Source organism: Tetrao urogallus (assembly GCF_951394365.1).
Source record: "Tetrao urogallus genome assembly, chromosome: 1".
Taxonomy (NCBI): Eukaryota; Metazoa; Chordata; class Aves; order Galliformes; family Phasianidae; genus Tetrao; species Tetrao urogallus.
The window spans coordinates 28,640,508-28,653,038 of record NC_136813.1 but is presented as its reverse complement, the minus strand read 5'-3'; the positions used below and the strand labels follow the sequence as shown (position 1 = coordinate 28,653,038).

The 12,531-nt window shown below is 46.2% G+C and overlaps 1 protein-coding gene across 1 annotated transcript in view; it reads left to right on the top strand.

The window, feature by feature from the left end:
* Positions 1–4,481: 4,481 nt before the first annotated feature.
* Positions 4,482–12,531, top strand: part of GTF2F2 (general transcription factor IIF subunit 2) — a gene marked incomplete at both ends in the record, with an annotated part of 89,928 nt that continues 81,878 nt past the window's right edge. Inside the window, 3 exons of the mRNA XM_079542650.1 lie at positions 4,482–4,547; positions 11,888–11,961; positions 12,442–12,460. Coding sequence (XP_079398776.1) covers positions 4,482–4,547; positions 11,888–11,961; positions 12,442–12,460 — 159 coding nt within the window. The remainder of the gene's footprint in view (positions 4,548–11,887; positions 11,962–12,441; positions 12,461–12,531) is intronic.

Below are 12,531 nucleotides of genomic sequence, written 5' to 3'. Positions count from 1 at the left end.
AAAGAGGCTGCCCTGGCAGTCCAAGCATTACATTCAAGTTTTGATTCTTGCACACTGGAGAAGCCACAGGTTCTCTGCTGGTTGCAGAATCAGATGTTCAGAGGGTAGCAGAGATCCACGCTGGCCAGCAGAGCTTTGCTACCACAGTGTGGTACTTGTGCCCGAGCAGCGTGAAAGCTCTTGTAGCAATCTACACCTGTCAGCTTTCCTCTTCCAAATGTGTGCCCTGCTCACTTTAATTAGTTAAAGAGGGTGTTCACTGGCAGGAATGAACTAAGTCAGAGCAATGGCTGTTGGTGGAATAGTTTCCTGCCCGTATACATGCTCCTGAGTGAAAGCCAGCTTCTGCCAGGAGCTTCCCTTTGGTGCTTGACTGCAGAGTCTTGCCCTAGCTCCAAGCCCAAGCATATTCCCACCCTGTGGAGGCTAAGCACAGTTCCGGCTGAGTCAGGGTGCACCCAGATACAGGCACCACCCAGTTTCTGCAATGCATGGTAGCTGGAAGATTGGACAGATTGGGAGTGCAACCCCTCCACGTGGGAGGGGGTCCGGAAGTAGGCTATGGGGCATCACCATTTCCTGATGAAATGGCTTCTAGAAAGCTGGGAAGCAAGAGAAAAGGAAATATCCCAAACACACAAGCAATCACTTGTGGCTGGCAAAGGCTTCCATCAGACACCAAGTCTGACTCAGGGAGGCAGTGGTCATACAACATCTTTGGCTTCAGCAGGCAGAAATGGAGCAAGAGCACTCCAGCCATTCCTGAGCATATCTGCCATTAACAGCAATATTACCAAAACAGAGCCTTCCAGCTGTGTGACTTTGAGTAAACCCTTTGGTCTCAGATACCTGGGTCTCTGGGCTGTGAGATGGTCAGGATGTGTCTGCTCATAGGAAGGTGGCCAGCAGAACTGTGAAATGGAGCCAAAGTGGTGCGAGGCTCCATTTTTCCATCTTGCAAAAACGAGAATTTTCTGCTCTGTTGTCATGCATCTGCAGTACAGAAATTGTATTATTCTTGTTGTAATTCCATGCACACACTGCCTTGCTTATAAACTGAAATACAAGTTGAGATCTACCTGCTTAATATAATTCAGTACTTGCAGTTTTGTGTCATTATAGCTGATTCATTTAATCAGGTGTATGAAAACTGTTTGTCATCTGCTACTTTACCTGACATGGAAGTTTGGGGGATATTTGCATAAAAAGCAATACAGATTTCTATGTTGTTTATCTCATAATACATAGTTTACCATGTGATTTATTTTATCTTCTTTGTACACAGCCTGCTTTACTCCCTCAGAGATTTCTCTGCACCAGGAAAAATAAAAAAAAAAAAATGTAGTGCTCATAGAGACCTCTCATTTTTCTAAAATGTCATCATCCCATGACTTCTTCATGCCAGCCTGGAGAAGGCTGAGCCCATGCAGCTCCCCATAGCCACCACAACCTCACTGGCCGCATTTCTTACAGTGCAAGCTGAGAACATGATCTATCCCCACTTCTCTGCAGGATTATTCTTTCCACCAGTGCTTATAGATGGATGCTGGGCTGAAAGCAACCTCTTTGGGCCAAAAATGTTGTTTATGAGAATCTGCTTTCAAAGCTGGGAGAGAGAGATTTCTTCCTTCCAGCAGGAATCAACAAAAAAAATTGTGCCCAGCACTGCCCCTGGAGAGCATCTATGGAGAAGACAAGATATGCCCACATCCCTGGGACCTGAAAGGCATTCCCAAGGCACATTTTAGGGCTGGTCTTCAATAAAACAGGTTTTCCTCACAGGAGAGACAGTTTAGTAGTTAGAAGACACTAGTGTGCTCAATTTGCCATTTCGTCCTTTTGCTGTAGAGACTTGACTTGGTTCCTGAGAAACGTTTTCTTTTAAATTAATCTGATTATGTCTATTTCTGACTGCCAGGTCCTGGGTGCACATCTGCCCTCATCTTCTCTGGGCTTTGAGTAAAGCACATAAGTTTCTGATGGTTCAGGATAGCACCAGGCTTTCTTTGCCTCTGGTCTTCTGCTGCTGTGGTTTTCAATCAGCACTGTCAAACTGCATCATTAGTCCTTTCCTAAAACTGCTAAGAAGAAACCATGTGCAGCTGATGATGACATGGCAGTAGGCCATCTGCTCCAGCCCCTCTGCTCTGGCACAAACATCCAGAGCAGGGTGCCCAGGGCAATGTCCAGGTGGCCCTGGGAGATCCCCAGGAAGATCCCAAAGCCTCTGGGCAGTCTGTGCCAGTGCTCCATCACTGCACAGCACAGAAGGGCTCCTGGTATTCAGAGGGAACCTCCTGTGCTCCAGTTTGTGCCCATGGCCTCTGGTCCTAGCATCAGGCACCACTGACAAAAGTGGATCCTGCCTCTTGGCACTCTCCTTCCAGGTATTTGTAGACATTGGTGAGATCCCCCCTCCTCCCCCAAGCTTCCTGTTCTCCAGCTGAGCACCCCCAGCTCTCTGAGTCTCTCTTCACAGGAGAGGTGCTCTGCTATGTCCAAGTCCCTCTTGAACTGGGAGGCACAGAACTGCACCCAGCACTTCAGGTGCAGCCTCACCAGTAATGAACAGAAAGGAAGGATCACCTCCCTTGACCTGCTGCTGATACTTTGTCTAATGCAGCCCAGACTGAATTTTGCCATCTATTTTCTCAGACACAACATCTGTTTCCATGCAAACAAGAAGAAAATTGGTGATTAATGCACAGCTCCACTCCTCGGCAGCTGGCCCCCAGATCCTCCTCCATGGTGTGAAATGTCTCTGTGGCAAACATAAGGTTCAGATTTTAAATGAGGAATTAATGAAAGTTTGCCTATCCTTCTTGTTGTCCCTTTAAATTTAGTTTCCATGGAAACGGGTCTGGAGAGGCTGCCTGGAGGGAGCAACCAAGAAGAAATCCCGGGCTTGCCGCTTTCTGTGCTGGTTTACCAGCTGAGCCACTGCAATAGCCAGGCTCTCTCAGACGTGTTCACTATTGTTTTTTTGTGTTGGGATAAGATCGAAGATTCCCCATGGAGAAACTTCTGCAGCAAATCACGAGCCCGTTCCTCATGTTGCCTTCACATGGCCCTGCGCCACTTGTAAACCACACTCCTCTCTGCTAATTGCTGGTCCCAGGGTGGGGATGAGACACAACATGAAACCACCAGTCATGACACCATGCTGTTGATGTCACTCATGCCAGAAAAATTCACTCCACTTCTCTGTTTTATTTATTTATTTTTTCAGAGAGGTGGCAGGTGTGATCAGAGCATGCAAACAGACCTGAAAAGTGGAGATAAGTTTGTCACTAATTTGCTATTTGTCCAAGGAGAAAACAGTGTCGGAGAGCACCTCACTCCTGCCAGAGCCACCTCTGGGTATTTTGCAGCAGGGCAAGGGGTGGGACATATGCTGACAAATGGCCTGAGAGAATTCGCCTGTAGGTGTGGGTGCAGTGTTTCATAGAGTTAAGCTGTCAGTGAGGTTGTGGGCTGCATCTCTGCCTTGGTGGAGACTCAGCCAGGCCTTTGGGTCTCCACTAGAGAAATTTCATTGGGCCATTCTCAAAGAGACTTGGGGAACAAACTGTCCTATGTACTGCGCAGAGAAGCAGTGGAACAGCATCCAAAAGCAAACTGACAAGTGATGCTCTTCATCAGTGTAAATGCACTCTTTATCCAGTAGAGTATTTAAATCCAGTACCCCTTCTCAAAGCAGAATTAACTGCACAAAAGCCAGAAATTGTCAGTGTTCGAGAATCCACCCCCTCCTTGGGCAACCTTCTTACTTGAAGTAAGAGCCTTTTTCAGAAAGCTAAGCACAATTATTCACTTTTTATCCATGGGGGACTCATGGAACAAATCTCCCTCCTCCCTCGTACATTCATACATGTGAAGGTTAGCACATTCCTCATCCTCTGCTCCACTACCCTTGGCTGCGGTGCCCTGTGATGAAGCATCCAGTTTCACACCCAGCTGAACCTCTGTCCAATGCTTCCCACTCTGCCTTCTCTCTTCTGCTCCCTTCACACTGCCTGGGCTGCTGTGTAGCAGCACACATGTATCTGATAACGATCTGCTGATAACAGATTGAAGGAAACGAGGACAACCTAATGCATTTTTTTCTTTAATGACCCATCTCAACCACTTCACTTTCCCTCTGGGCTCCTTTATGCAACCCATCTCATTGTTTTTTCCAGCGTTTCCTCCAGAACCCGAAGCTACTTGGATGGATCGGAACTCCCGAGTTCGCCCCACAACTCTCGACGTAAAACAACGCACCCTGCCCGCCATTTTGTGTGGCCGTCACACGCCGGGGCGGGGACTCGAACCCGCGGCCGCTCCGCCCTTCCTCTCCGCCATTCGCGGGCGGAGTAACTTGTCCGCCGCGGGCCACCGTCTGCCGGCTGTGCGCTGCCGTGCGGGTCCGGGCGGGTACAGTGGTAGCAGGAGGAGCCGTCCTGCGTGTGAGGCCAGTCCGGCCCGGCTGCCGTGCCGCCATGAGCGAGAAGGGCGAGCTGGACCTCACCGGGGCCAAGCAGAACACGGGCATGTGGCTGGTGAAGGTGAGTGGCCTCCGAGGCCTTGCTACGCTGAGCCGGGCCGCGTTCGGCGCCGTGGGCCCGGCAGGGCCTTGTGCGGCCGACCTGAGGCGCTGCCGGTAAGTGCGGCGAGACCGGGGCGAGGGGAGTGAGGAGAGTTATCCCATCCAACCTGGCCTCGGGTGCCTCCAGGGCTGGGGAGAACGCCGCTCTCCTCCTCTTCCTCTTTCAGAAGCAGAAGGAACAGGCGTGGTGCTTTAGTGTGAAGGAAGATGTAAAGATGCGACAGTTCCCAAGCGCTTGTTCTGAGTGGTGAGAGGTGTAGCACGTACTTGGGCTGCCATGATGCCCAACCATGTCCCTCAGTGTCACATCTATGCATTCCTCAAAAACACCTCCAGGGATGGTGACTCCACCTCCCTAGGCAGCACGTTCCCTAGGCGTACCTCACTACTGTTTCTGAGAAGAAATTTTCCTAATATCCAAGCTGAACCTCCTGTAGAGCAAATTAGGGCCATCACCTCTCATCCTATCTCTGTTACCTGGGAGAAGATGCCGAACCCCACCTTGCTACAACCTTCTTTCAGGAAATTGTAGACATTGTAATGGCTTATCCACGGAGCTAGAAATCAAAGGTGACAGAGAAAGCTGCAGAATGATATGATGACACTGATAGACAAGAAGGTGAAATGACAAATGAAAATTGGAGATGAGAAATGTAAGCTGACATGCATAAGCCATGCTAATTTTTCTTACACAATGGTTGGATCTCTCCTGCGTGTTGTCCTTGAGTCAGAAGCTTGTGATTTTACAGTAGGTGTGGATAGCTCTGTGAAAATGCCACATCAGTAACAGCCAAATAAGCAGATTCAATTTTAGGCATGATTACAAACAGCACGGAGAACAAAAGATGAAATATCATGCCACTGATGGCCTGTACCTGGCCTTATAATCCCTGCAGTGAGAGGGACATAACAGGCTTAGAAGGTCAGAGAAGAGCTTGAGGAATGAGGAATGATATCTGTGTGGGGGAACTCCTCAATATGCTATTATCGTTCAGGCTGAGAACATGATTAATTGTCAGTCCTACAGATGTCTAAGAGTAGTGAATAACTTTGCCTGAGACTAGGGAAAAAAGTGAACAGGAGAAGGTGAACAGGTAAGAGTCAGCTCTAACGCAATAATGAGGGGAGTGACAAATTAATTCATTTGGTGGGCATTCAGAGCAGACAAATCAGGTACTGCTTTGCACAATGTGTATTTAAGTTCTGCAACATTTTGAAGTAGGAAGATGTGACTGTCAGAAACTGAAAAATCCATTAGGCAGATGGGTGCAAGCATACTGTATTGAGATATTATAAATGAAGATGCTTTCAAGACCATTGAGTAAAAAATTACAGAAACTAGAAGAGGGTGCTGTGGAAATATCTATTCTTCTGATGTTTTCTGCTCTTCCATATGTGCCTGCAGTTGATTGCAGCTGAGGAAAGGATTCTGAACTCAATTGTCTTAGAATCATGGAATGGCCTGGGTTGAAAAGGACAACAAAGATCATCATCATTTCAACCCCCTGCTATGTGCAGGGTTGCCAACCACCAGACCAGGCTGCCCAGAGCCACATCCAGCCTGGCCTTGAATGCCTCCAGGGATGGGGCAACCACAGCCTCCTTGGGCAACCTGTTCCAGTGTGTCACCACCCTCTGTGTGTGAAAAAATTACTGTCTTTTAGTCTGATATGGTTTAGTGGTTCTTGAAGCAAGACAGGAATGTTCGGCACATCAGTGCTTGCAGCTGACACTGCTCTTACAGCACAGGGTGCTGCCTGCTTTAATGAGAAAACTGAATTAAAGGAACACCTAAATATGGTTCGTGCAGGTATGTATTCATGCACGTGGTCTGAATTAATAATTTGGCTGTCATCTTGGATAAATAAAAAAATATTAGAAAATTGCTAACATTGGTAAACCATAGCAGGATGTAAAAGCTACAAAGAGAAGTAATATATAGAGCAAAGTAAAGTCCATTTAGTATTAGGCATTGGAGTTCTTAATTTCTTTTTCTGTCTGTGTTTTTGTGGTTTTGTTTTTAATTTGCTGCACTGGTTTATATTTAAAAAGAGGATAGTTTTGAACGTGCAAAAGAGGAAATAATATAAAAGAAAACAGAAACATAGACTAAGCTCAGCTTCTTACTTGATTTCTGATGTATGTACAGCATACAGATAGGATAGCTATGTATGTAAAGAGCAAAGTACACAGAGAGGAAATGGTCAGTGGTTTATTGGAGGTAGGGGCTGCCTGTGTGTTTTTCTCTAAGGGTAGCTGAGAGATGCATGGAGCAGGGCCCTTGTGCTGGAGCCCTGGTGTCCTTGTGATGTGAACAGCAAGAACAGAACAGCAGTCTTAAGAGGTCTTGAAGTGATGTACCTCTGATTCCTTCTCCTTATTCACTTGTATGCTTTATGGAGAAAAGAGTATTTGCACCTATGAGCCCCAGAATAAAGGCCGCTTGTCTCAAGAACTGCAAGTAATCTTTCAGAAGGACAGTTCTTCTGTCCACAATTCAGTCTTTCTGGGAGAGTGCATTTTTTCCAAATCCTGGTTAGGATTCTTAGAAAATTCTTGTTGTTCTGGACAAGCTCTTGTTTCCTGCACATTATTTTGAGATTTTATGCGTTGTTCTTACTACATTTTCTGTACGTTAAAGATTCTGAAAGTGGACTAGCTTCTGCAAGTTCAACTTTTAGCATGATAAGATTAAAAGGAACTTTCCAGTTAAGCATTCTCTACCGAAGTAAGACATTATTTGTCTTTCCTGTGATTGCTTATGCCATTGGCATGGAGCTAGAGATTTTAGCTTGTGGTTTTGAGCGTGCCATCTAATTTTAACTGAAGTAACCATGTACAGATAGAAAGAATCCTTTGATCGTTGTTCTTCATTACCCTTTTTCCTCGTTCTTGCACAGTAGCCATTGATTCAGATAGGCTGGCAGAAAGATGATTAATTGCATCCTTTGAGTCTGTGCAGCTGAAAGGAATGAGATTGATCTGCAGCTTCTCAGTCTGAATAAATTCCCTGTCTGATCATATTGTATAGCAAGTCAGTGATTTTAATGGCATCAGAGTCCTTCAGTCCTTTTCCACTTATACTGAATGCGTATCTACTCATTACCTGGCAGTATAAATTAGATACTGACGAGGTATGAGCACATCATAATATTTCCATTGAGTCAGCCAGAGCACATGTCAAAGCATTTATCGTGTTACTAGAAAGAAAATGAGATCTGATTTGGCATGAAATCTGTTATAGAAAGTTACCACTTCAAAAACTGAATAAAATACATCTTAATAGGTTGTGTTCACTTATTGCTTTGTTGTGTGCTTGTGACATGATTGACCCAATGCTAGCAGCTTGTGGTACCTGGACTGATGCTGAGTTTGGCTGGGAAGTTGGAGGACATTGCTGTCTATCTGTTCTGCAGCTGTTCTTCAAGGTGCAGTGAGGCTAAGGGAAAGACCTAAGCACCAGTTCAAAGATATTTTCTATGCTTGTTTGTTTTGTTAAGCAAGAACAGCTTCCTTAACTGTTCTTCCTTAACTTTTGTTAAGGAAGAACATAGAATCACAGAATCACCAAGGTTGGAATAGACCCACAGGATCACCCAGTCCAACCATCCACCCATCACCAACAGTTCTCACTAAGCCATGTCCCTCAACACAACATCCAAACGTTCCTTGAACACCTCCATGGTCGGTGACTCCACCACCTCCCTGGGCAGCCCATTCCAGTGCCTGACCACTCTTTCAGAGAAGTAGTATTTCCTAATGTCCAGCCTAAATCTCCCCTGGTGCAGCTTGAAGCCATTCCCTCTTGTCCTATCACCAGTTACACGAGAGAAGAAGCCGACCCCCAGCTCACTACAACCTCCCTTCAGCCAGTTATAGAGAGCAATGAGGTCTCCCCTGAGCCTCCTTTTCTCCAGGCTGAACATTCCCAGCTCCTTCAGCCGCTCCTCATAAGCCCTGTGCTCCAGACCCCTCACCAGCTTTGCTGCCCTTCTTTGAACCCGCTCCAGGGCCTCAATGTCTTTCTTGCAGTGAGGGGCCCAAAACTGAACAAAACTCGAGGTGCAGCCTCACCAGAGCTGAGTACAGGCGGACAGTCACTTCCCTGTTCCTGCTGGCAGCACCGTTCCTGATGCAAGCCAGGATGCCACTGGCCTTCTTGGCCACCTGGGCACACTGCTGGCTCATGTTCAGCCGAGCATCAATCAATACCCCAGGTCCATTTCCTCCATGCAGTCTTCCAGCTACTCTGCCCCAAGCCTGTGGCATTGCCTGGGGTTGCTGTGGCAATAGTGCAGGACCCGGCACTTGGTCTTGTTGAACCTCATCCCATTGGCCTCAGCCCAGCTTTCCAGCCCATCCAGATCCCTCTGCAGGGCCTCGCTACCCCCAGGCAGATCCACACTTCCAGCCAACTTGGTGTCATCCACAAACTTACTGAGGGTGCACTCAATGCCCTCATCCAGGTCATCAATAAAGATGTTGAAGAGGACAGATCCCGGCACCAACCCCTGGGGAACACCACTCGTGACCGGTCACCGACTGGATTTTACTCCATTCACCACCACTCTCTGGGCCCGGCCCTCCAGCCAGTTCCTTATCCAGCCAAGAGTGCATCTGTCCAAGCCACGGGCTGTCAGATTCTATAGGAGAATGCTGTGGGAGACAGTGTCAAAGGCTTTGCTGAAGTCTAGGTGGACCACATCAACAGCCTTTCCCTCATCCACCATGTGGATCACTAGATCATAGAAGGAGATCAGGTTGGTCAGGCAGGACCTGCCCTTTTTGAACCCATGCTGGTTAGGCCTGATCCCCTGGAAAGGTTATTAAATGGAAAGTTATTATTAAATTGATTTGAGCTTTAGAACTTTGCAGATTACTGTTTGTCAGAACAGACAAATTGGAATGGAATCATAGAATGGTTTGGGCTGGAAGGGACCTTTAAGATCATTTAGTTCCAACCCCCTGCTATAGGCAGGGACACCTCCCTCTAGACCAGGTTGCTCAAAGCCCCATCCAGCCTGGCCTTGAATGCTTCCAGGGAGGGGGCATCCACAGCCTCTCTGGGCAACGTGTTCCAGTGTCTCACCACCCTCACAGTAAAGAATTTCTTCTTCATATCTAATCTTAATCTGTCCTCTTCCAGTTTAAAGCCATTTCCTCTCATCCTGTTGCTCCATGTTCTTACAAGAAGTCCCTCCCCAGCTTTCCTGTAGGTCACAGAATCACAGAATCGTAGGGGTTGGAAGGGACCTCCAGAGATCATCGAGTCCAACCCCCCTGCCAAAGCAGGTTCCCTACGCCAGGTAACCAGGCCCCTTCAGATACTGGAAGACAGCTATAAGATCTCCTTGGAGGCTTCTCTTCTCCAGGCTGAAGAACCCCAGCTCTCTCAGCCTATCTTCATAGGGGAGGTGCTCCAGCCCTCTGATCATCTTCGTGGCCCTACTCTGGATCAGCTCCAACAGGTCCAATGCCCTTCTTATATGTGGGGCCTCAGAACTGGATGCAGTACTCCAGGTGGGGTCTCATGAGAGCAGAGTAGAGTGGCAGAAACACCTCCCTCTCCCTGCTGGTCACACTTCTCTTGATGAAATCCACGATATGGTTGGCCTTCTGGACTGCAAGCCCATATTGCTGGCTCATGTTGATTCTTTCAACTGTCAACACTCACAAATCCTTCTCTAGCCCAGTTTCCTCAGCTCTGGAATAAAACTCGGCTTACTTTTATTCTCTGCAGGACACAATCAGAGTACAAAGTGCCAATTTGCTGCTTGAAACTAAATATCACAAATAGAATGTGGTATGTTTTTCAGTGTCTACATCTTGCAATGTTTCCCTACATGGGCACAGATATTTTCAGTAGCTGTGGACTGTGTCAGCTGGAATTAACTTTACTGTGCCAGTAACATGAACTGAAGCATTCCTGCAAAAATAAAGAGTGTAGATTTGCCCCAATTCGTCATAAATATGTGAAGAAGGAAGGTACGTCATTCCTATACTGAAACACTTCTTTAGTGCGTGGTACTGGTGCAGAACAATGATTTTTCCTGTAACAGTTCAGCAAGCTTCAGGTTTTTGAGATAATGTTCTTGCAGGGACCGCTACATCTGTATTTAAGAGGAGTTTGTAGGAAGTAGAAACTTCAATTAGACTGCTTTCAGCTATTTCCTTTTGAACACAATCCATAATTCCCATATCACTTGAACCATCTTACAGACAGTTGCAAATTGTCGGGTATGAGATTGTCCTCGTTGCCACAGGTGTGTGTTCCATCTTTTGATGTGTTACTTCTATATCTAATAGCTTGTGTGTGTAGAGGGTAAATTGCTCCACCTCACATTTATTATAGTGACGTGTTATGTTCAGTCTGTATTAAAAGCCATCATTGGAAAGACAACCATAATTGCTGAATGGTGGGGAAAAAGTCCTACGTGATTGCACTGTGCTAATAACGGTTTGGCTGACTTGTGGCAAGGAAAGATAGGCATGGGCTGGAGGACTAGTGCTGTTCCCATTGCCCTGGGGCTGAATTCAGCAGTGCTGCTCTCTGGGACAAGGCTGTGGCACTTTCTGAAGTCCTCTGGAAATGTGCCCTCACGCCACCACTCTGTTTTAGAACTGTTTGCCAGCTAAACAGGGAGAGCACAGGCTATTGACAGAAGCACTTAACATTTTGATTTCCCAGAAGAAAATGTGACTCATCTTCTTTAAGCTTGTCTGGTCTTTAAGCAGTACCCCTGGGTAACCCTGCTGAGCACTGGCCACATTCTTCTGGCCTTATTATCTCCAGAAAAATGAAGTGCTGTTGCAGGTGCACCTGCCCTCCAGGATGTGTTTGGAAACCCACAGTGTGTGTGTGCAGCATGGCAGCTGCAGCGAGGTGTGAGGCTGGCCATGGAAGAACCAGGGTTACGTGGCAGCAATGAGCTGGTCTGTTGTGGCCAGAGAGCAGAGGGGCAGGTCATGATTTCAGCTCATGCTGTGTTAGCAGGAAAAGAAATGAGCCACCTTTCAGCTTGTTGGTTTGCGCCTTGTGCTGTGAGGCACCTTTACTGCTTGTTCAAGATTCAAGATAGTTCAACGCTAATCCCTCCTTTGGGACAAACATACTCTAACCTGGCCTTATTTTAATGCTTTCTTATTCTTTTTTTCCTCTCCCAGTGGAATAAATTGTCTACTGTGTGCACTTCAAACTATGTTCTAAAGTGGTCAGTCTGAGAGCATGTAAAGTTTGTTCACGTACACAATTTATACAGAATTTTAAAATCTGCTTTTTTGAAATCTGTTGTCTTTTAGGTCCCCAAATACTTGTCTCAGCAGTGGAGTAAAGCCTCAGGAAGAGGTGAAGTGGGAAAGCTGAGGATTGCCAAGTAAGCCTTTACTGTACCTTCACTGTTTCCAGTTCTTAGCTAGTGTACTTCTTCTAAGTTACCTGCAATAAAATAGATAATGTTGCACCTCTTATGTTACATAACTTTGTTTTTCACAAACACTGTGTGCATATTTCTCTATAAACTAAAAAAACCCACTTGTATATTGATTATACATAAATACATGAAATTATACTGGGGAGTGGCTGTAACCCATAACGTGGTGATTGATTTCTTAAACCCAAGAAATATGCACATCTAACTGGAAAATCTCCTTTAACTTATTGATTTGCTATTTTGCTGCTTCTGTTCTCACCTGTTGAATTTTCCCATTGATTTTTGGGTGTCATCATCCAAAAACAATTGAGCAGCTCAGAAATCAAAAAGAGTAACAAAGCTAGAATCTGAATTTGCTTTTTCATTGGGGAAGGCAAAGCTTGTGGAAGTAGAAACTAAAACATGAAATATTTTCTTTTGCAGAAATCAAGGAAGAACAGAAGTAAGTAACTATTAAATCCAAAGGCTCTGGATGTGTTATATTTTGAACTCTAAGAATTGCTTATAACTTGA